Source organism: Miniopterus natalensis, chromosome 3, assembly GCF_054644295.1.
Source record: "Miniopterus natalensis isolate mMinNat1 chromosome 3, mMinNat1.hap1, whole genome shotgun sequence".
Classification (NCBI taxonomy): domain Eukaryota; kingdom Metazoa; phylum Chordata; class Mammalia; order Chiroptera; family Miniopteridae; genus Miniopterus; species Miniopterus natalensis.
The window spans coordinates 37,695,512-37,720,776 of record NC_142083.1 but is presented as its reverse complement, the minus strand read 5'-3'; the positions used below and the strand labels follow the sequence as shown (position 1 = coordinate 37,720,776).

Sequence of the window (25,265 nt, the reverse complement as noted above, 5' to 3'; positions counted from 1 at the left end):
CGGCGGCGGGGCGCGGAGGGGGCGGTGGCGGCGGCGAGGCGGGGGCGGTGCGGCGCCCCCGGTTGGCCGGGCCCGCACCTGCGCGGCGCCGAGGCCCGCAGGGAGGCCGGGCGGCGTCCCCGGCGCCGGGCGGGGCGGGCGGGGGGATTCGCGGTGGGCGCGGCGCGCGGCGGCACAGGCTGCGGGCGCTGCGGCGCGAGTGCGTCACGCCGGCGGAGGGCGCGGGGGGCTGCGGCCGACCCGCCGACCAGGAGCCGGGCGTCTGGGGCGAAGGGGAGGCGGCCGCACCCGCCCCGGCAGCCGCGAGGGGGTCGCCAGCGAGCGGTCACCGGCTCCATTCATTCCCGCGGCTCCGCCTCCCTCCCGGGCTCCGCGGGCACGTCCGAGGTGAGTGTGCCGCCCGCGCTCGGCGGGGCCGCGGGCCGAGGCCCAGGCTGCTTCCACCGGCCCCGGGCCCCGCGGCTGGCGACGCCGGCCGTGGGCTGCGGGCTCGGCCGTGGCGCAGGCCCACGCCGGCTGCCCGGGCCCGGGGCGCGCGTCCAGCGGCTGGCGGCCGGCCGGGTCCCCCCGGGGGGGGGGGCGTGTGGCGCGCCCCCAGGTGCGCGGGCCTCCGAGTCGGCGCCACCATTTTGTCGAGCGAAGGCCCCCGCCTCCTGCCGCGCTCGCCGCCGGCGCGCGCCCATTCCCCGCGGCGCGAGCCGAGCCCCCTCCCCGCCCGGCCCCGGCCCCGGCCCCCGCCTGGAGCTCTCGGCGCGCGTGGACGCCGTGGCCTGGGGAGAAGCCGACCTGGTCAGGTGTGGGACTGCAGCCGGTAGGCGCGGGTCACCCTCGGAGGGGGCGGCCAGGGGTGCTCGGACCACCTCCCGGGCCTTTACCCCCCTTCGGAGCCGGGCGGTGGACACGCGCCCTGGACCGCGGCTGGCGGCGGCGCGCTCGGTCTAGCTCGGAGCCCGCGCCCAGGCGACGGCGGAGCGCGGGGCTGCTGTGGCTCGGGGACCCGCGGGCATGGCCTCCCTGTGCTGGCCTTTGGGAGAGACGATGAGGCATCTTGCTTTTCAGCTTCTGGAAGTCGGTGTGGGTACCTTCCCGGAGTAGGCTTTAGGATAACCACCTGATGCCTGCCCCTGCCCCTTTGGGAGAGCCTTTGAAAACCTCAGTGGAAATGCGCACGAGCGGGGATTCTTGAGGGCATCGGGCCGGAGGGGCAGGCTACTGAAAGGACTACTGGAAAGAAAAGTTGTAATGAGGATTCTCAACTGTTGCACGCAGTTTGTCACTATCAAGGTTCCTGAGAATTTGCTAATTGTTGTTTATGTCGTAAATGCACTTAGGTACCTAGTGGATTATACTCATGCCATTTGTATTTTATCACTGCTTCACAGACAGGGATTAAACTCTGGAATGGTGGCTGTTGCATAATACACGTATTTGGGCCCCGGAGGGAATTCAGCAGAATGGATCTGGGTTCGATGTGGAGTGTGTCGTCTGCTTGCATTTATTTATTTATTGCACGCAAGGTGTACAGGTTATCTTTGCAAACTATATTTTATTTTCCTCCAACAAGATGAAAGATTTTTAGTGACCAGTACGGACCAGACTAAGCCTTGGGTTTGTTTTTATTTTTCCAACGTGGGGGTGAGGAGGAGAGGACAGGGAAATGCGGTGGTGAGAGGAACCTGGAAGGCTGTTTGTGAAGCCCTCCAGTGCAAGCAGAGGTAGACTGTCACAGCCTGTCACAGTGCCCGGAGCTGCCCTAGTGTACTCCTCTCTTTGAATACGATGAGGCGGGTTTAGGGAACTTAGAAATATCTTACATGAATCGCAGCAGCATCCTGCTGCCTGAGTGATTATTACCTAAAATGCTTTACCTGTGGATTTTAGGTTCTAAAAAGTTCCCAGTTAGTCTGACCTTTGAAATAGGATTGGGAATCATTATCAATTAATTGTATCATTTCTCTAGCAAAGGTACGACAGACATCAAACAAAGGGCCTAACTGATTTGGAGAAAACAAAATATTTTGTAATTAGTTGCTTTTGAGAGTAAATTTCAATGTCACCCTCCTTATTAAATTACTGTAAACCTTTTTTTCTGATTAGTTGACTTTCCCATGAATTCTCTAGTGATTCCATATCATGCACCATCCCTCACAGCAATGTTATGCCTCTCATTAATGACCTGTTCTCTGGGGGGAATTATGGAGATGAAAGAGACCTTGGACATTGAGAGAGCAGTCTTGTTTTAGGGAATTTAAGTGAGCAAAGATAGTCTGCTAGGGACCTATCCTAGTCCATGGGGAATGAGATTGTTCTTTCCATCAAGCTCATGGCTGAGCCAAACAGAATTGCTACACGTTTACATTGATTATGTTAATATACACATCAGAGAGGTTCTTAGAATTGGTACTGTTGTATTTAATTGAGTTTTGAAGTGATCTTGGTGTGGTTTTTTTTGTGTGTTTTTTTTTTAAATATGTGTTTATTGATTTCAGAGAGAGGAAAGGAGAGGGGGAGAGAGAGAGAAACATCAATGATGAGAGAGTCATTGATCAAGCCTGCAACCAGGCATATGCCCTGACCAGGAATTGAACCCCGATCGCCTGGATCCTAGGTCAACGCTCAACCCCTGAGCCACGCCTGGCTGGGCGATCTTGGTGTTTTTTTAATCTTTAACATAGCTTGAGATTTTGAGTATTATTTTATCAGTGGTTGAGAAGTTGAAAAGAAAAAAGATCTAATGTTTTTATCCATTAGCTCCCACCTAACAAACCCCTTTAAAGCCTTATGTATGTTATGTTTAGTCATATGCTTAAAAATGCAAAAAGATTTACTTTTTAAAGGTAATGAGAACATAAGAGGATTGAATATTTGGGCAGAGGTTTGAAAAATATCAAGGATTCTGTAGAAGGGACTGTTGGTTGGGTAAGAAGGTAAACAAAACTTTCATGTTCTTTTCCATTTCTAAGATTTTCTGATTCTAAATTGAAAAAAAGGAGTTGCACGACTATTGCGTTTAAGGTGATTTTCTTTTCACATACCATTAGGCTTCTGATCCTTTGTATATTTAACCCTGAAATTAAAGTTCTAAATTTGGTATGCTTCATTGGTAGTGAAGGTATTTCACAGTCCTCTATGACAATAACAATGAAATCACTCAAGGTTGAATTTATTAAGGAAAAGATATGATGATTTAAAAAGAATCAGGGAAAAGCTGATAATTTGCTAAAGATATCAAAGAATTATTAGACTCATTGGATTTTAGAGCTGCTATCTGAGATTTTATACCAGGTTTATCTGCTCTGTAGGAGGGATCTACTCACCTAGCCCAACCTATTCTTTGAGCCAGAAAGATTGTGATTTACCATATACTTTTTTTTTTGAAAAAAGAATACCAGTTTAGTTACTTCCTGCTCCAGTGATATGTTAGTTTTAGGCTACACAAAAGATAGCTTTCATTAATTCAAGCACCGAATGTCTGTTGTATGTTATGGGGCACAAAAACAAGTACACCCCACTATCATGGGATTTATAGTTTAGTGAAGTATTGTGGATTAAAATGTTAAACATTCCATAAAATGTAAATGCACAAAGATTTTTATAAATGTGAATAGGGAACAAATTCATTTAGTAAATTGCATTTCTTAAAAAGTATCAGGTTGCGTGGGTGGGGAGAACCCTACATGTATGGGTTGTGCAGAGGAGAGGGTTCAGTTGATGAAAAAAACTGAGGAGGGAAAGAAACTAAGAAGTAGAATTGGGAGAGAGTGTTTTCCCAGGAAGGAGAGGAACTTTTAAGCAGTAGAAAGTGGTCAGTTGGGTCTGGGCTGCTGTAACATTGAGAGGAGTGGGAATGAAAAGAGTCCATTGAATTAGGGAGTTGAGAGGTTATTGGAGGCCTGAAGAATAATAATATCAATGTAATGATAAGGGAAGAATCCCATTTAGGAGGTGTTGGGGGTGGTGGAGTGAGCAAAAAAGAAAAAAAAGAAAGAATTCATGGTCTCAGACAACAGTGTGGTGATGGGAGGTGGGGGAGGTGGAAGAGGGTATAGGGGGGTGATAAATGGTGATGGAAAAAATAAATAAAATCACACACTATTGCCAGGAGGAAGACCGTCCACAGATGAAAGACATGTAAAGGTCTGCTGCTAGATGAAAAGCAATAGACGGTCCTTCAACAGGCAGAGATAGAGGGAAAGGCCCTCTAAAAAAAAAGATGCTAATGGAAGCCAGAAAGCATGCCGAGAATGGCAAGTAGTTAGATTTACCAAGAGAATTAAGAGAAGTATATAAAGAGAAGTAGTGGAAGGGATGCTAGGAAAATAAATTGAGGACAGAACATAAAAGGCCAGGAAAACAGTATGGCTTTACACACCAGTGTCACCCCAGTAAATTCAATTTTTTAAAAAAGGCCAGGAATACAGACTGAAGAGTTGGGACTTTATTTGCTACTCAAGTAGGATTCCCTTTAAGGATCTTAGTTTGGCTTTCACGAGTTTGTAAACTGCTTCTGTGAGATTATAAACCGTGTTCAGTGATCTGGGCCATGAAGTACGTGTACCACTGTCGGCTCAGTGATTGTGACTTCAAAAGATGATTTTGACTTCTACTTGGAGTAAAAACAGGCAGCAGATGGGAACCGCACTTAGCTTTTTGCTCCCCTACCCATGAACTTGTAGGTAGTCCGTAACCATATGCAATCAAATCTTTTTCATTTCCCAGAAGACTGACAAGGATTGCTGAGCAGTGTTGAGCCCACCTGAGATTTGATCACTGGAACAGTCTGTTCAGTGGTTTCATTTTTGTTGTACTAAAAACTCAGCTGTAAGTACAGAGGAGGATTAATCTAGGATTTAGGGCTTTGTGTAGGACAGGAGGGCTGGAGGGCTGAGAAGGTAAGTAAGATAGATCAGTTGAGCTGTGCAGCACAGGAGCTAGGTTAGTTAAGGAAGGAAATGATGTTAGGGAGAAAAGAGGGAAGAACCTAGAGAGGAATCATAATAAGGCTTTTTGTGTACAAGGTTGAGAGCACTGACAGCTATGTTGCCGGGACACCTAACCTTTTTTCAGTGTTGGGGAGACAGTCGGGAGAGGTAGCATCCTGACTTGGGTTGGTTGAGATAATTATTTGTTCTCTAAGAATTTTCTCAGCTCTAAATTATTCATATTTTTGAGATTTTCCCTTTCCCCTAAAACCCCTAAATAATAGCAATAACCTATAAGAATCCTGAAATAATTTAGGAACTGAACTTATAAAATATGTTCCCCCTTTTTGGAGTATAGTTGACATCTAGTAATTAATATTAAGTAGGGAATAAATCACAATAACAGGAATTATTTTTTCTAACTTTTTTATATTGTTAAGAGTAGTCATTCTTTCAAATAGTGACATAATTTTTCAGGAAAAGGGAAATTATTAAAAGATGAATGTAAAATAGCTGATGGGCATCTTAGAGCTCTTACATAAGGAAGAGGTCTGAGTATGTTTTTGTACAAGTTAGTCAGGGTTAATGAGCATACCCTTTGCCTAATTTATAAATTAATTTGGACACTTTTTACACTTCACTGTCCATTCTGTGAACATTTGTTGATGAGCCAGTTCACTGAAGGCAACATTAAGCTTTCTCACCCATGTAGAATCTAGTCAGGCCATGGTTTATCTCATGGGCAGAGCATAAAGTGCTTGACAAAATTTGACCTGACAGCATTACAGTTATGTAACATAGAACACAAGCTTAAAAAACAATCAAAAATGGGGAGATGCGAGTGGTTTATCATAGCAACCTAATTTTTCTCCAGAACCTTACCACCCTTTTAACTGGCCTCTAAACTGTAGCAGAACCACCACAGGGCTAATTACGCACTCTTGAGTTAACCAGTATTTTTTAAAAATAAACAATTGTTAGTATTTAGAGGTGGAAAGTTCCTTAGGATTATCTTGTCCAGTTTTGTCACATTACCAATGAGAGTACAGGAGCCTAAAAAGGGTCAGGGTCAAAGAGATCCTTAGTAGCAGAACTGACCCAGGAACCAAGGTCATAGAATTACAATTTTAATGCTCTTTTTGGTGTAATGTGTGAATAGAATACTCAATAACAAGGTGATTCTTACCATATCTTATGAAAGAAAATTTAATTACACCATGATAAATACTGTGATATTTGATTTTGCAAATTGAGTAAAATAATTATATTGGAAGGTATATTGGGTTGTTTGGATTCATACTCTTCCAGCCCCACTAGTGGTATGACGTTGGCCAAGTCTTTTTTATCTGTAAAGCTCTGCTTCATCTGTAGAATACAGCAGATAGATGTACTTCAATATATAGTATATGCAACAATCTCTTTAAAGTCTGCTATATAGTCACTCCTCCTGTTACTGAGTTACAGTAATTTCTAGTTCTTTCATCTTTCTTTAAATATGAATAGGTGACTAGCCAATAAAATTGAGCATTGTGAGTGACTAGTAACAAAAGATTTAAGGACAGATTGTAAAAAATATTTTAGAAGGGGTATCTGTGTGTGCCTGAACCTTGAGATTAGGGAAATGTTTTTACATTTCGTGTGAAACTATGATGCTATAGTTGTCTTTATTTATTTTTTAATCCCCACCCAAGGATATGTTTATTGATTTTAGAGTGAGAGAAAGGGAGGGAATGATGGATGGACTGATGGATGGGTGGACTGGGGTGGGGGGTGGGGAGAAAGGGAGGGAGAGAGAAAGAGAGAGAGAGAGAGAGACATTAATTGGTTGCCTCCCACATGGGATGGAAATCTAGGCAGGTGCCCTGGCCTGGAAACAAACCTGCACCCTGCTTGGTGTGTGGGAGGACGCTCTAGCCAGTTGAGCTGCCCTGCTGGGGCCACTGGCTTTAAACTGTATTCAGAAACCACAACTTCTAACTAAGTGAAGTTCCCCCCCCCCCCCCCCGCCCCCAGGAATGCTCTTTATTCAAATTTCAGAGTATTTAAATGGTCGTAATTCAGGAACACTAGATTTGGTTTCATTTTGCATTATATATATAGATATATACATATATATGAATAATCTCTGACTAATAATAAAAAAAACCTAGAAGTGATTATTTTTCTATTGAAAAACCTCAATCTAAGAAGGTTTAAGAATGAAAGATAATGAATTTTTGTTTTACACTTCAATTAATTTAGTCTCTTTGCCTTTGATCTGTAGTAGTGCCATCCTATGGTACAATCCCATATGGATAGTACAGTGTTTTCTAAAGTGTACTATATACTACTGGTGATTTAGGAGAGGTTTTTTAATTAGCATTCAGGTGAACATTTAAATGATGATACTTAGAAATCATAATGCTGATTTTAAAAATGTATAATCTAATATTTCAAATGGGTGGTTTCATAGGTTTTATAGTTTAAAGTGAATGAAATGTTTCTAAAAAAGCGAGTTGAGATTCTGATACAGGCTGCAACATGGATGAAGCTTGAAACCATTATGTTAAGTGAAATAAGCCAGACACAGAAAGACAATTATTGTGATTGCACTTATGAGGTTCCTAGAATAGGCAAATTCATAGAGGCAGAAAGTAGAATGGTGGTTATCAGGGACTGAGGGAACAGGAATGGGGAATTATTGTTTAGTGGGTTCATAGTTCTGGAAAGGGAGGTGGGGAAGGTTGTACAACAGTGTGAATGTACTTATTGCCACTGAATTGTAAACATAGAAAGGGTTAAAATGGTAAATTTTTTGTGTATATTTTACCAGATTAAAAGGGGAGGGAGTAGGAAATGGGATGAGAGGTGTGTGTTTAAAAAAGTGAATTGAGAAAAATATTAAGTAGTGATATAGACACACTGGAAAAAATTTTGAAGGTGGTATCAGATAATTGAAGTTCAGCCAACACTAGGATAGAGGCAAGATCAATGGCTTAGTGAGACCTGGCCCATGTTCCAGTCTCCACACTGCCACTCACTAGCAGGATGGGCCAGATATAGCTAAAGAGTATTAGGTAAGAAGCTATGACCTCTAAGACTACTCACTACCCTATAATTCTCTTATTCTGGGCTATACTTTTGGGTTCTTTATGCAATATGAATAAAACTAAAAATAATAAGTAAGACTAAAAAAAATGCTATTTAAACATGGCAGTATTTAAAATCTAAGGACTATGTAACAGTAGGTGAGAGTCACCCATCCATTTGCTATGTATCAGGCTCTTTTCCCTTCTGTGTCCCTTGCCTAGAATGCTGTGTTATTTCTGTGTGATTGTAATCAACAGTGCTTCTGTGGACCACGTTTTTGGCATCAGTCGTCATGCATTAATCTACATCTCATCCTTTAGGTTGTGATTACTCTCAGCAAATGAAATTTTTAAATGTGTTTCATTCATACCTTGTTTTGGTAGCTGATATTCAGGAGAATCTTTTGAGTTGGTTTAAGGAAAATACTGTGATACTAATCCTTGAGCTTCATCTAGTCAGTGGTAGGGTATATTAAATGATCTTAATATTTTACTTACACACAAAGCTGAGATCTTGTCTAGAAGAGAGGAAAACAGTTAATACATTCTCTTAACTAGTGTCCTAATTATGCTTTTTCTCCCATCTGCTGTTGACCATTTGTTTTGTGTATTTGGTTTCATCTAAAATTTTAATCTTCATTAGAATTGTTTTAGATCTGACTTGAGAACATAGTGTTCTATTTCTTTAGTTTGCTTTTGCATATTGACTTTGATAGAGATACAAAGATTTGCCCAAAATAACAAATAAGCTTCCTTTCAATAGAGCTACTGTTTTATTTTGATACTTTTCTAACTATAACATCTTAATTTATGTAAGCTTCTGGTTGCTCTCTCTTGAAAGTCACAGTTTTTTTTTCTGTTTTATAATTGGCTGGAAATCCCATAGCATTGCTTTTATAAATGTTTCACAAATTTTTCTTGCTTTCTCCTTTTATTTAGACATTTATGTTTACTAACAGATAGGATATTTTTGTGTATTCTATTTCTAGGTTTTGATTTTAAAAATTTTAAAAATCAATTTGATTAAAAAATACATATTTGTATAAAATTAGACTCCCAATCATGTACACCAGGTTTTAAAGTCCTACGACCAGGATTTCGGATGATGATAAAAAATAAGTTTCTCATTATCATTGTATCTTCAAAATTCAGAAAAATATTTTTAGCGCTGGCTGGGTGGCTCAGTTGGTTGGAGCGTCGTCCTGTACACCAAAAGGTTTTGGGTTCGATTTCTGGTCAGGGTGCATGCCTAGGTTGTGGGTTCAATCCCTGGTTGGAGCTCCTACGGGAGGCCACTGATCAACTGATTAGCGTTTCTCTCACACATCGATATTTCTCTCTCTCTCTCCCCCTTACCCTTACTAAAAATCAATAAAAACATACCTTCGGGTGAGTATTAAAAAATAGATAAAAATTTATTTAAAAAAATTTATATTTAACTATATATAACTGTTAGTATATGTCTGTCCTGACTTTTACATGTTGATCTCATATTTTCATTAGGTTTTCAGTTTCTTGCCTACTAATAAATTTGTTGTGATAAAATAGATGTGACAAAATTCTTCTCTGAAGAATGACTTCAGAGACAAATAAATTTTTATTTTCTCAACTGTTTTTCTTCTGCCTTTTCCCTTTATTATTTTTTAAGTCAAAATTGAAGAGGTTATTGACAAATATAGTAGTTGGGCCCTGCAGTTTTTATTTTGGGTAAATATGAAGTAGGGAAGTTTTACAACAAAATAACCTATGCTAGTTTTATGTCTTCTTTAAGAACTAGTAGCGTAGATTTTGGTATAGATCGTATGTTTATTTTTATTTTTATGTTTTTAATCCTCACCAGAGAATATTTTTCCCATTGCTTTTCAAAGAGTGGAAGGGGCAGAGAGAGAGGGAGAAACATGGATGTGAGAGACACATTGATTGTTTGCCTCCCGCACAAGCCCTAACCAGGGATCGAGCCTGCAGCTGAGAGGTACATGCCCGTGGCTGGAATTGAACCCGGGACCCTTCGGTCCGCAGGTCGATGCTCTAATCACTGAGCCAGACCGGCTAGGGTGATCATATGTTTATTTTTTATTTAAGTCCTTTTAAAAATACATCTTTATTGTTAAAAGTATTACAGATGTCCCCTTTCCCCCCCATTTGCCCCGTCCACCCCGCCTCCCAGGCCTTCACCTCAATGTTGTCTGTGCCCACGGGTTATGCACATACGCCTGGAAGTTCTTTGGTTGATCTCTCCCCGGCCACCCGCCCCCTCCTTCCCTCTCAGATCGGTCAGTCTGTTCCATGCGTCCATGCCTCTGGATCTATTTTGTTTCTCAGTTTATTTTGTTCATTAGATTCCACACATAAGTGAGATCATGTGATAGTTGTCTTTCTCTGACTGGCTTATTTTGCTCAGCATAATACTCTCCAGTTCCTTTTTATCATGGAAATCTTCAAGAGTACACAAATCAGAATCCCCCACAATGCATCTCATTGCTATGTCTCTTAAGTGGTTTTTTTTGGTTTGTTTTTAATCTTCACCTGAGGATATTTTTTCTATTGTTTTCTGGGAGAGGGAAGGGGAGTGGGGGGAGGGGGGAGAGAAAGAGGGAGAAGCATCATGTGAGAGATGCACGTTGACGGGCCCCACTGTGCCCCAGCCGGAGTCAGGGAGCAAACCAACAACCCAGGTACATGCCCTTGACTGGGAATCAAACCCCAGACCCACCTGTGCACAGGCCGGCGCGCTAACCATTGGATATACCTGCCAGGGCTTAAGTGTCTTAAGGTTCATTAGTTTCCACTCTTTTCTTTAAACTCCGTGCTGTATATTTATTGAAGAAACTGGGTTATTCTAAATTTGACTGGCTGCGTACTTAAGGTGTCATTTCACGTTTGTCCAATGGCTTGATTAGATTTGGATCAGGTTTTTCTTGTTCATCACATCCAGATGCATGTGTCTGTCTCACTTACTTTTAGATAGATGGGTTAGTGTGGGTATGCAGACCTAACACCATTGATTATTTATATATATTCACCAAAATACTCAAGCAGGAATGCTCAAAACAGCGCAAATGCCCATTAGCTGTAGAATGGATAAGTAAATTGTATTTGTATGTGATGGAATGAGTACCACAGCAATAAAAAAAACATTAACTGATGGACGCAACACTTGTGTTTCTCACAAATAAGGTTGAGTGAAAAGAGTTGACAAAATAGATGGTATCAGATATAAGAAGCTCACAAATGGACAAAATTAATGTCCCATTTAAACATTGTAGTACAGACCAATGAAACAATACTGTCTATTATAAAGTCCTTTCTCCACTTAATGGAGATAGCTCCTTAATCATATACTCAGTTTCCATGGCATTAGGGTCTGTTTCTGTATCTTGTTCCATTGGTATGTTCATTCCTATACCTGTATCACATTTAGTTACAGTTTAGTAATATGTTTGTTTTTCTTTTTATGTGTATATATTTATTGATTTCAGAGAGGAAGGGAGAGGGAGAGAGAGAGAGAAACAGTGATGAGGGAGTCATTGATCGGTTGCCTCCTGCACGATCCCCCCGAAGATCGAGCCTGCAACCCGAGCATGTGCCCTGACTGGGAATCGAATCGCGATCTCCTGGGTCCTAGGATCGATGCTCAGCCGCTGAGCCATGCCGGCCAGGCAGTAACATGTTTTAATATCTGACAGGACTCGTATCTTTCTCCAGTCGTTGCTCTGTCTTTTTAGGATTTTTCTAGCTTTTCTTCTATTTATTCTTTCAAATTAATTTTACAATCACCTTGTTTTTCTTTGGGGGGAAAAAAAATAAAACCCTAAAGGTATTTTCATTAGCATTGCATTAAATTAGTAGATCATTTTAGGGAGTACTGCTGTTTTTATGATGTTGAACCTTCCTTTCCTAGAATGTGGTTTGTCTTTCCTGTTCCCTTCTTTCAGGAATGTCGTATTCCTTATATAGGGTTTGTATTGTTTATTTTGTTAATTTTAAGCCCTTTATTTTTGCAGTTGTAAATGGGGTCTTCTTTTCTACTTTTACTTCATTTTTTTCATTCATGATTTCTTTTGCTGGTTATTATTGTACATATGAGGGTTTGATTTCTGTGTGTAACTATATCCTGCTGTTTTACTACATTGTCTTGTTTGGAATAGTTTTCCCATTGATTCTTTTGGGGTTTTCAATTACATATATTATTTGCAATTGGGGTAGAGATAGTTCCACATACACCCATACCCAAGTGTTATGCCTCTAGGTTAATTGTACTGGTGAGTACCTATATAATGTTATACAAGGTGGAGTCATTTTCCTGACTTTAGTGGGAAAATGTTTAGTGTTTTCCCATTAAGGTGCTGGTTTTTGTTTTTTTTAGAACAGCTCCATTTATGAGAGAGGTAATTTACATATATAACATTTACTCATTGCAACTGTACAATTCAATGATGTTTTTAAAGTAAATTTGTATGGTGTAGCAACCATCACTACAGTGCAGTTATAGAACATTTCTATTCCAAAAAGTTTCCTTCTCCCCTTTTATAATGACTTGTAATGTTAACAGGTATATGTGTATATATTTTCGTGTGTTTATATGTAAATTCTATACCTGTATAAATATATTTATATCATTTAAAGAATTACCATTAATTCCTGTTTTCTTTTTAACTCAAATGAATAATATTTAAAAGTTTTCTTTTTGACATATATTAAGTTAGCAAGCCAAGTTGTAGTCTGGCTTGGCATAGTGAAAAAGAGCTCTCTACAATGAAATGTTGAAACATTACTATAAAAAGTTTTTTGATGAGAAAAGGAAGCTAGCATTTCATATTCTGAAACATCTTGTCCCATGTTGTTTCTTCAAGAGGATGGCATTCCCTGTGGACATGCTGGATAATTGCAGTCACGAGGAATTGGAAAATTCTGCCGAAGATTATATGTCAGACCTAAGGTGTGGGGACCCTGAAAATCCTGAGTGTTTTTCTCTTCTCAATATTACGGTAAGGTGTTCTGTGGTGATTTTTATTAGTCTTTTCAGTTGAGTTTATACATAGAATGAGTACCCTTTTATTTTTTATCATTTTATTTTATTTAATTAATTAATTTATTTAAAATATATATTGATTTCAGAGAGAGGAAAGGAGAGGGAGAGAGAGATAGAAACATCAATGATGAGAGAGTCATTGATCGGCTGCAGCCCGCAATACGGGCATATGCCCTGACCGGGAATCGAACCCCTGTCGCCTGGATCCTAGGTCGATGCTCAACCACTGAGCCACGTCCGGCCGGGCTATTTTTTATCATTTTAAAGTGTTAAGTAACACTTTTGAAATTTGTATCAGAAGACATCAGTGAAATGGATAAAAATTCTGATTGGTTAGTACAGTATAGTAGCATGATCAGGTTTTAAAAAGAAATGCTACAGGTTATTGCTTAATATTTGTGTTGTGCCTTTAGAATTAAGTAGTTTACCAATTTTCCTAAGACTGGTTACCATATTTGAGCTAACTCAGTTAAATTTTCTTTAGATTTGGAATTTGTGATATTAGAATTTTTTTTTTAATAAAAAATCAGCAAATCACTAAATTACACAATTTTGTGTCACAGACCTTCCCTTTTCTAAAGTATTAAAATGAAACTTTCAAATTAGAAAGCTGTGGTATCTTGTAATACATCCTTAGAATTGGAATCATGAGAATTCCACTGTGAACTTGATGGTATGCAAATTCTCCGACCTCTAGGCCTTAGATTTTTCTTCTGGAAAATTATGTTGATGTAAAGGATTCTTGAAGTTTCCTCTAGTACCAGTATTTTATAATTCTCTGAATTGCAATATTGCCTGTAAATGAGGGATTAGTGTTGGATTGATGAAGCAGAAAAATTTTAAAGTATTGTATGTATCTCCAAAAGATAGGAAAAAAATTTACCTGTCTGGTATCTTTTACTAGAAATTAGAATCCCCTTCCCCTCTAATAGTCTAAATAACAGATGAAAACTATAGTTGTTTTAATGACTTTATGGATCATATCATTGTTTCATTTTTATTTAGACTTGTGGCTCCTTAAACTTTCATTTTTCCAAGATAATAATCTTCCTGCAAAAGGGAATTTTGATTTACTTTTTTTTAGACTAGAAATATCTCTATGAAATGAAGTTACATAATTAGCATTAATGGAGGAAAAGTTAATATTTTGGTAGCATCATGGTGTTTTTGTCCTATATTTTCTTAACATACTCTTCATTAATTTTTAATTAATTTTCATTTCAGATTCCCATTAGCCTGTCAAATGTAGGCTTTGTACCTCTTTATGGTGGAGACCAGACCCAGAAAATTCTTGCTCTTTTTTCACCTGAGGACTCACTCACAGGTCTCTTTTTTGCTTAATCTTTAAGACTGAGGAGTTTTTCTCCAAACAATTAGAAATTTGTTAAATGGTAACTACATGAAGGAATTTAAAAAAAGAAAACTGTTTCAAACTATAAATTTAGGGAAATATAATTCTTAATTGCTTACAATTAAATGTTTAATTAGTGAAATAAAAATGGTATAAATGGGGCAACGTTGTATTATAAAAGTATGGGTATACTTAAGGGTATCTGTATAAACCTTACAAAATGGTAATGTTATGTACTTGAAGACTTAAGACTTAAATGTTAATATTATCATTTATTCTGTTTTAGCTGTGGCATTTTACCTTGCTGATCAGTGGTGGGCTATTGATGATATTGTGAAAACATCTGTCCCTTCTAGAGAGGGGCTTAAGCAGGTAATAAGATCCTATAATTTTAAGCCTTTCTTGGCCATCTCACAAGTATGTTTCTCATAGACAGTGATAGTTTTTGAAGTTACTGAGCTCTTCTCCATTTTATTATAACCAGGTTATATTAAACCCTTAGAGTTTCATTGTTCTAAAGGTGTGTGAGAGTTGGGTGAGAAAGAATGAATGCTTATGGGTTACTTGAACTGTAGTCACCCATAGCAACTTTAGCTTCTGATTTTCTTGTTAGGTAGAGAAAAAGCTAGTTCTCTCTGTGTGTGGTCGCTTAGGTTCTCTGTCTCTAGGAGACACTGACCAGGAAACTTGCTTATCAGCAGGGCCATGTTGGGAGGTTCTCAGCAACATACTGCAAAACTTTCTCTTTTTTCTGCCCTGGTCACCATTTCATAAACTTAGAAGAAGATGTGTCAATTCTGCATGCCACAGTGCTGAATGGAAGAACCAGCCTGTGAAAGGCAGAATTAAGAAACAGAAAGGAAGGATCTAACAAGATGAAAATAAATAGGGATAAATGTAAAGTAGTGCCCACAGGCTAAAAAAATTGACTGCACCACGTATCCATGAAGAGCAAACTGAAAGAGCAGCACATATGAAAAAGAGTGGGCGTGAGCTAATTAGAAGTAAAAGGTTAGCAAGAAAGCTTATTTAAAAACCTCAAGTTTATGCAGAAAAGCCCCATTGTCTTAGCAATATCTTCAATGTTTATATCTGTAATTATCTGCATGCCATCATGAAGACAGATATTAGGGATCTGGAACAATTTCAAAGATGGGGACTGGAATGGCAAAAGTACCCCAAGTTGCATTAGATTAGTCTTTCAATTATTTAGCATTGGTATAAAATTCAGGGGAATATTATGGTTCTCTTCAGATATTTGTAGGCCTTGTGGCTCCAGAATAGCAAAGCATATCTTTGGGAAATAGATTTTTGCTCAGTATGAGGAAGAATATTATGCTGATCAGAGCTGTTCAGGGGAGGAATGGGTTGCCTTAAAAGCCAACGAGCTTTGTCATTTCATGTGTTGTTTAGTATTGGAGATCTACTAGGGATGTTTTTGAGAGTAGTGTGTGTATGGGTAATGCTTTCTCTCTCCACTTAGCTAATTAGAGGGCACTCTTGTTTCTCTTTAAGGAGTCTATGGATAGAACTCTTGTTTTTAGCAGTGAAAGATGGCTGTTGGGGAAAACCCTACTGTTTGATGTCAGAAAGTTGGTAAGGGGGGCCCTGTGATCATGTAGCCCTGCACGTAAGAAGTGCGGCTCAGTTTCCATTCTGTGATTACCCCAGGTATGTTTTCACTAGACTTCCCTGGTGCCACTGTCATCACTTGCCCGGCTGAGGAGTATATATGTGTGCGTGTGGCCAAGGGGGTGGGTATTCCTTATAGTTAGACAACAAAAACACAACTGTTAAATGAACATTTTACCTGGAAAAGATGAGAAGATTCCTTCCCCAGGAGCATTATTACAGCTTTGCTCATCAAATAAGGTAATTGGTCTTAATGCCTTCAGGGGATAACATGAAGCCTTTTTTCCTTTTTTTCTTTTTAATGTGGAGGCTGAACTGGGTGAAAAAGGGTTGAAACAGTAGAGGTGGTGGAGGCGGCAGTTAAGGTGGTTGAGACCTGCTCAGGGCAGCTGGAAGCAGAAAGAAAACGCTGAATGCTAAAGAGGAGATGCTGGGGATTGGTGCACTGGAAACTCGTTTTGCCTGTTTTAGAATTTTGCTGAGGCAGTATTCATCCATAATATGTGTGCATAGAAATGGATTGTTATTGGCATGGATGATTAGCTTTATCTCTGTGATGATGAAATGTTTTACAAATCATCTTGAATGTATTCAAAGTGCTCTGAATGCCAGTGTAGGTAGGACGAAGGGAGTGCGGTAAATAGCACCTCTCAGTTGGTGCCTATTGTAACTGTTGTGCCTGGTGTTCGACTCTTTTTGTAGGTGAGAACTCTTGGAGAGAGAGTGGTCCTGTATGTTCTGAATCGAATTATTTATAGAAAACAGGAAATGGAGAGAAGTGAGATCCCGTTCCTGTGTCATAGCAGTACTGATTATGCTAAGATTCTATGGAAAAAAGGAGAGGCCATTGGGTTTTACTCAGTTAAGCCTACAGGTGAGTCTTTATATGTTACTTAAACTGTGTGTGATGGAAACCCCCTTTTCAGACCCCAACTGTATCAGTATCCCTTTTAAATGAATCTCGAGTATAAATTGAAGTGATTTTACTTAGTATTTTGGGGGAGAATATTTTGATTGAGCCTCAAATTTGTCCATCTTTTCCCATGTTCTTCCCTTTATTTAAAGGTCGTTTACTGTGATTCTGCTGTTACCACCATTTCTGGCTCCCTTTAAACTCTTGTTTAGCTGTGGATCCAAGTGCATACCTCTTTCTGCTTAGTGCCGCAGATTTAGCTTGACATATTAATAATTAGCAGCTTTGCTAATTACCATGAAAAACAGCTTTTGAAATTGCGAAATCTTCTAAAGTTTGTATTTCTGATCCTAAGACTCAACTATACCCTACTCCTAAGAGACCAGTGTAGCTTCATCTTGTTTGACCTGTTTTCCTGCTCACTTGCTGTCTAGATGTACTGGAGCCAGAAAGATCTAACCTGCTTACTCCATGTATACAAATTACCAAATAACAAAGTTGACCTTGTTCTGTACCTTGACCAAAAGACCTTTCCCTGACTGAGAACACTCACATTTTTCTGTCTTTTTTGCATTTCAAACCTTCCAAACTTAGCTCTTCTGGTCAGATCCAGTGTAAAGGTCATATGGAATTCACCGCTGATTTGAACAGTTGTGACCGGTATCTTAATCACATAATTGGTAACCATTTATGATGAGGTTATGCACACAGTCAGTAAAAGTAAGGCCACTTTTTCTCAACAATAAAAAACTGTGACCTAGAGTTTAAAATGGTTTTGTTGTTTAGTAAATACTTTGGTTCTCCTTTAATATTCTGTTTTATTCTTGTATAAATTTGAAATAAAATCAATGATTCATGTAACTCCAGAAAGAGATCATTATACAAGGACAGAATAATACTGTTTGTTAAATGGAAGCTTGCTGCTGCATTGCATAAAAGGCATCACGTTGTTTTAAAACGTTTTAGCAAGTTTGGGGCTGAGGTGTGGTTTAATTTCTTTATGCTTTAATTTATGCAAGATAATTTCTATGGGAATGGCAGCTTTTCACTTTTCACTCTGGCTCCAGGGGAGTTTCCTATCTGAAATTAGCTCATAGATATTTCGAGCACATATTACTTTTTTCACTTTTTTGTTTAGAGCTTGCTTTAGACGAAAGACCCACAGTTAAAGGGCATAGCGTTCCCCTTCTAGTATTGATGATCAGCATTTGATTCCAGGAGTGTGTTCCTCTTCATTTTATGTACATTTGGGGTTCCTCCTCTCCTCTGAGACCTGACCTTTATTTTTGTTTGTTCTGGTTGTTAACTCAATTTTATATCTTAGAGCTTCCAAGTGCTACTTTTCTACCACTTTTAGTACCTTTGACACCTCTCTGCTAATTGCTTTACATCTTTACTATTTTTGTTCTCACTTTACGCTCTGGCTTTCCCCTACCAGATGACAGTGGAATTAGGTGTGCTTATACTAGCCTTTGGATCAGTAACCATTTAATTTAATCTGGAAATGTACATTTTTTTAACACAAAGGAAACCCAAACATAAAATGTTTTGGAAAAACTGTCCAAAACAAATACTAAAACACTTTGTGATAGAAGTACTTCCTACATACATATCAGAAAAAGAACTCTTTATTAAATAAAGTTCTAGTTGAGTGAAAGCCTTATGCAATCACTTATTACTTACGACTTTGTAATTAAATAGCAAAACAGTGAATGGGGATAATAGTTGGGACGTAAAAATAGGCTTTATATATAAAAGGAGGCTTTGTTTCTGAGGTTAAATTCTATTACAGTACAGTGAAACTTAAACTATGTAAATTCTTTTTTGCCTGAAGTAAGAGATCACTGTGAGGGACTTATTGTTTGTTTATTTTTTGGGTTAGGTAGATGTCAGGTTATTAAAAATAGTTTTTTGCACTAGGTTATTGTGTGATATCTGACATAAAACTCTAAGCGAGCTCAGATTGAGTAACACCACCACTATGTCAAAAGGTTTTCTGGTCTTGTTTACAGTTATTAAACACTTTTATCTATAAAAATTAAAAAAAAAATAGGAATAGGGTTAATGCTGAACCTTGTCTCATTCTGGTAGTAAGTAATATTCATTCATGGACATATAAGTGAAAAAAAGGTAAGCCCTATATTTCATTAAGAGGTGTATTTTCAGTAGAATTTAACTTTTTTGCTTACTGCTTAGTTTTTCAAATATATAATATACTTGTGTTTTGATCCATCATGTACTAAAATTAACTACAACGATAATTTAGAATTTCTTTTGGGTTGATACTTGGAACCTAATGGTCACAAGAAATTTAAAAATTTTATACTTATATACAGATATATTTTTACAGAGAATGATTGGATAATCAGTAAACTTTCACGTATAGAAATACATTATATAGGATAACAGTCTGTAGAATAAATATAATAGAAATAATAGTTCAAGTGGAAAAGGGAACAGTGTAGAATTTTGAGTGTTAAAGAATGATTAGTTCAATAGTAAAGGAATAGTTTATTCAATGCATGCTGACAGTCATAAAATTGATAATAGTTTTTAGGGTCCATTTGATACATTTAAAAGGTTAATGTAATAAATTTTGTTTTTCTTTAAGACAATATTGTTGGTTAATTGCAAAGGGAAAAATAGTAAATTTACATAGAGAATACCGGCAGACATCATGTTAACCAAACATCATGGTTAATATCACCAGGAATAAGACATACTAATATCATGGACCCCAGAAGGGCATAACATGGTATCTGTGGTATTTTTGCCCAAAATGCATAACCTCAATTTTATCATGAGAAAACACTAGACAAATACAAATTGAAGGTTATTCTACAATATAACTGATGAGTAATCTCGAAAAGTATCAACATCATGAAAGACAAGAAAAGATGGAGGAATTACCAAAAACCAGAAATTAAGGAGACATTAAATGCATTATGGGATCCTAGATTAGATCCTGAAACAGAAAAAGAATATCAGTGGAAAAACTGGTGAAATTGGTATAAGATATGCAATTTAGTTAATAGTATTTTATCAGTATTGACTTCCTGGTTTTGATAATAGTACTTGGCTCTGTGAGATGTTAACATTAGGGAAGCTGGGTGAAGGGTATATGGCAACCCTTTCTATATTTTTGCAACTTTTTATGAGTCTAAAATTATTTTTAAAATAAAGTTTTAAAAAAGTTGACATTGGTAATATGCTAGAAATTACATCCTTTGTAATCATTGAAAGTTAAGGTGAAAATTTTAGATGTTACCAAAGATATGTGAATACATGATATTTCAAAATTATTTAATGGTTACATGAGCAAGAAAGTTTCCTTTGAGGTATTTGTCTTGGCCAAGAAAAAAAAAATTGAAAATTACCAGTGTAAGTGGTAGCCCTGGGAAAGGTTTTAGCTGCATCATCTCTCCATGAAGCTCATTGTCAGCAACCACCACCACGCACACGGAACTTCTAACGTGCTTTTTAATCTCATTCCTAAGTATAAACAGCTTAGTTGGGGAAAGCCACTCGTGTGAAAGATGGAGATCAAAACAAAAAAGAATAAAAACTTTTTGAAAGAGATACTGCAAAAACAATAAACTCAATTTTTGGAAGGTGAGAGTAGAGTAGCTATTACATTCATGAAATGATGTATTAAAAGATCAAAGTTGAGGAAATTGATCAGAAAGGAGAGCAAAAAAGCAACAGTAAACCATAAATGAGGGAAAATAGGAAAGAAAATATAAAAATTAGAGGAATGGTCTGAAGGACCATTAAGGATGTTTCAGAAGAAGAAAACAGAAACTGGGAGGGAAGAAATCGCCAATGAAATAATCCAAGAACATATCTCAGAACTACGGAACGTGCATTTCCAGTTTAAAAGGGCCCAATGAACATCCATCATGATGAATTAAAATAGACCCACACAGAGATCAATTATTATGAACTATCAGAACATCTGAAATAAAGAAAAGACTGTAAACCTCCAGCAAGTGAAAAATGTATACAAAGGATGAAGACTCAGATTGTATTTCTCAGCAGTAACACTGAATACCACAAGTGGCACAGTGGCTTTAAGATCCTGAGGGAAAGTGATTTCCAGTATAATTCAGTGCTCAAATTATCAGTGAAGTATGGGAGTAAAAGAAGGAAATTTTTAGATGGTTAATTAAAAAAAATATATATCTCCACCATTTTTCAGGAAGCTAGTAAGTAGAGTTAATGCTCTACCAAAATAAGGAGATAAACCCAGAAAGAAAGATAACCGATCAGGAAACTAAGGAAAATATATCCCCATATCATAATTATGTAATAGTCCTGGAGCAGCTCTGCCCAGATTAGTAACCACTAGCTTTAATTGGCCATTTAATGAAAATTAAAATTAAGTATAATTAAAAATTAAAATTTTCAATTATCCTAGCCACTTTGTATGTGTTCAGTAGCCACTTACAATGTGACTAGTGGCTACCACATTGAACAGAATATATATATACAATTTCACCATTAGAGAAGTTTTAGACAACCCTTTTCTAGAGATTGATCTAGATTGTAACAGGTCAGAAAGCTCTGGGACAGCCTGGCTGGGCAGCTCAGTTAATTGGAGTGTTGTCCCAGACACCAAAAGATTGCAGGTTTGATCCCTGGTTGGGGCATGTAGGGAAAGCAACTGATTGATGCTTCTCTCTAACATCCATGTTTCTCTGTCTGTCCCTAAAAATCAATAAAAACATATCCTTGGGTGAGGATTAAAAGAAAGCAAGCTCTGAAACATTGATTCAAGAATATGGAATACCTGATGTGTTTGACCCTATCAAAGTAGATTTACACAGTTATAGGAGGCTTTGGGGGATCAGAGGTCAGTAATAGTGACAAACCATTATTAAGGCAAATCAAAAAGCAGTGCAGGAAAAGATAAATGATCCTACTACATGGCTCAGTTGTCAAAAGTATATAAATGTATACACTCATAGTGTAAATACTGAAAATTGATCTGACCAAATTACAAATCACTGTATTGGGGTAATGGCGTGGGACATATTTAGGAAGTATGTTTATGGTGGAATTGGAATTAGAGTGAATTTATGTAACAGCTAAATAGTCATTTCCATACTCGGAAGTCGGTAGATTGTGCCTAAAATGGAAAAATCAAAAAGTAGTAAGTTATTTGGAGATGTGGAATTAAAAACCAAAAATATCAGTTAAACGATTTCAAAGTGCTGTTTTCTCGAGAATGGAGAATGTGTTTGTGTGTTTGGAGCAGGGAGGCAGTCAAAGGATTGCTTATTCCCCAAAGAGTCTTATAGGGCTATTGTACTGTAAACAATGTTCATGTAAAACTGATTAAAAACTGAGCATTTTATGAAATGGAACTATTCCCAGAGTCTTATTAATGTCTCACAAAACTAGCTGAACTTTATAAATCCTCATGGGACCTGTAGTGATCACATCCACCTGTCAAAAGAGCTGTTCTAACTAGAAAACTAAAAAAAACCCTCATAGCTTATGAAAAGCAAAACAAAATAAAACAAGAATGCCCATTGTTATTTCAGTGGAAGCTGAAATTTGCCTTCTGTCAGGAAATAGAAAAGATGCAAATCTGTATAAAACAGGTATCACATTTTCGTGTAAACAAGTGGAGAGAGAAAGACAAAAGCTGAGGATACCGTTAATAGTTGCTATTTTGGAAATGTCCATTATTTGGCTCCAAATGTAAACCACCTTGATCCAATTTGAAGACCCATATTTTGGGGAAAAGCACAATCAAAGAAGCATATAGAGGAAGCACAATCTAATCAACTACTATAAATCAGTTTGTTGACTCACTGTCGAAGGGACTTACGATCAGTACTAGGAGACCTGTTTTTGTAATCTCCATTTGAAATGACTTATAATGGGAGCACTGTTTCCCTTCATTTGCTAGTCAGCTTATGTTTTACTGAGCACTATATCTTTGATCTTCCCTATTTTTTGGACAGATCACTCACTTCCTGTTCATTAAGGTCAGATTTCTGGCCCTGAGATGATCTTAAAGAATAAAAAAGCTGTGATATAGAATGATAAGGATTGCTAGTATAGCTAAAAGCAAAACATAGCAGACGTTTTTGTTGGAAAAGGCTTGCCATTATATTTTAGGGCCTTGCGTCTGGTTAGATATAATACTTATTAAAGGAAATGAGCAAAGGAATGGGGGAGTCCCACACTACACTGTAGCTACCTGAAATGTGTCCTTGGGAAATGAGGTGGCCACTGTGTTTTCAGGTGAAGTCCTAGCCACCTATAAAAGCACGTGCTTTCTAGTAAGGGTTCTGTTTATTGGAGAGGTAGGGCTGACTCCATACGCAGTGGAGACACAAAGATGGAGGTCATTGCTTCAGGCCTCAAAGCACCAAAATATAGTGGATGACACAGAAACTGTAATCAGTCAGCAACTAGTCGTAATTCAGTTTGATAAGCACTGTATTTGAGGCATCGACAATAGTAGTCATTGAAGAGTGGAGCAGCTAATTTTGTCTGGAGGGAGGTGTCACCGAAAGTGGTATTTAATAGTACCTTTCTCACTTGGAGCATCGTCCTGTGCACCAAAAGGTGGTGGGTTCAATTCTCAGTCAGGGCACATACCCAGGTTGCGGATTTGATCCCCAGTCGGGGTGCTTGTGGGAGGCAACTGACCGATGTTTCTCACATCTCTCTCTTTCTCTCTCTAAAAATCAATTTTTAAAAAAGTGCCTTTATAAGTAGGATGTTAGGCAAAGAAGGGAGGAAGGGAAAGAACATTCTTAGTAAATATATGAGTGAAAGAATGAAGTCACAGAGTCATGAAAGTATATTTGGGAAACCACCTGAGTAAGCTGGTGGTACTAGAGGGTAGGATTGTGGAATGGGAAGAAGGGAAGATGGCGGTTCACTTGTGAAGGGTCTTAAATGCCATACTCAACTTTGGAACATTATCTTATTGGCAAGGAAGCTATCAAAGAATTTTATGTAGAGGTAACATGGTTAAATATTTTAGGGAGATAATATTTGTAGTGTTTTGTGGTGGGCAGGGAAACTGTATTCTGAAGTCAATTAAAGAGCTATTTTAGTACTCCAGGTGAAAGAAGTACTTCTGTTAGGAAAGTGGCAGTAGGGATAGAGAAGGAAACATCTGAGGGAGATTTTTTTTGCAGTCACTCCATGTGTCAGAAGGGAAAGGGAGTAACCAGTGATGAATCTTGAGGGTTTTGGCTTGGGTGCTTAGGTAGAAAGCTGTGAGCTAAGATTGGGAATATAGAAAGAGTGGATTTGGTAATACTTGAGTTCCGTTTGGCGTGTAATGTTCAATGTGCCTATGGGACATGTAAGTAGGGAAAGTACATAGTTAGAAATGTAAGTTGTACCATATGGGGGAGGTGGGGATATTTCTGTGGGCCACAGAAGTCACCGTATTTTTAAAATATGGATGAGATCAGTCAAAACTACTGTATGAAGTATGTGTGTTTGTGAATATTGCTGTGAGGATATAAGTAAGTTACTGAAAACAACCTGAGGTAACCAAATGTAACTGTGGGAGGGAGTCAGCCAGCAAAAGGTGCCACCTGATGAGATGTGATCATCGATTTCCAGAAGTTAAAAAGGAGGTGTCCTCACTTCTGCAGCACATAAACTAAGGTAAAAAGGAAGTGTTGGTCTGTTAGGAGATAAAAGAAAGGGGAAAGTTAGCTGAGGCTGCTAGCTGCCCACCAAATATTTGTGCTTCCTCTTCTGTATTCTGGTCATTGGCCAGCAGCTGCCTAGTCGGAGATTATATTTTCTAGTCACTTGCACAGTTGGGGGGGGGCTGTGTGATTAGTTCTCCCCAAAGTAATTAAAGAAATGATATGTATGACATTGGGTCAAAGGGGTTAAGATGCATCCCTTTTTTAAATTTTTCTGCCGATTGCAAAGGATTCTGAGGACCTAGGGGATGGGGAAGCCATAGATAGAAGGAACCCAAGTTCCTGTTGTAGTCCTTAGCATTTCCATATCAGTTTTAGGGTCACCTCAATTTCTGTAAAAAACCCAGGGATTTTAAATCTGTAGGTCAATTTGGGGAGTGTTGTTGACATCTTAACAATGTTAAGTATTCTGATCCATGAACATGGTATGTTTTCCTGTTTATTTAGATGTTCATTAATTTCTTTTAACAATGTTTATAGTTTTCAGTCTATAAGTTTTGCACTTTCCTTAAATTTGTTCCTAGGAATTTTATTGTTGATGCTATTAGATATAAAATTGTTATCTTAATTTCATTTTCAGATTGTTCATTGTTGATATATAGAAATACAATTAATTTTTGTATATTGATCCTGCAACCTTGTTAAACTTCTGTATC

General features: G+C 38.5%; 1 protein-coding gene across 2 annotated transcripts in view; it reads left to right on the top strand.

Moving 5' to 3' along the window:
* Positions 1 to 319: 319 nt before the first annotated feature.
* FAM169A (family with sequence similarity 169 member A) overlaps positions 320 to 25,265 on the top strand; it is a 46,205-nt gene continuing 21,259 nt past the window's right edge. The window contains exons 1-5 of one of the 2 annotated variants that reach the window (XM_087815413.1): positions 320 to 387; positions 12,844 to 12,978; positions 14,247 to 14,346; positions 14,660 to 14,745; positions 16,708 to 16,879. In XM_087815413.1, the coding sequence (XP_087671539.1) occupies positions 12,847 to 12,978; positions 14,247 to 14,346; positions 14,660 to 14,745; positions 16,708 to 16,879 (490 nt within the window). In that variant the 5' untranslated portion in view covers positions 320 to 387; positions 12,844 to 12,846. Of the gene's footprint in view, positions 388 to 12,843; positions 12,979 to 14,246; positions 14,347 to 14,659; positions 14,746 to 16,707; positions 16,880 to 25,265 lie in introns of those variants that run through there. The other variant, XM_016205255.2, reaches the window with a different exon arrangement.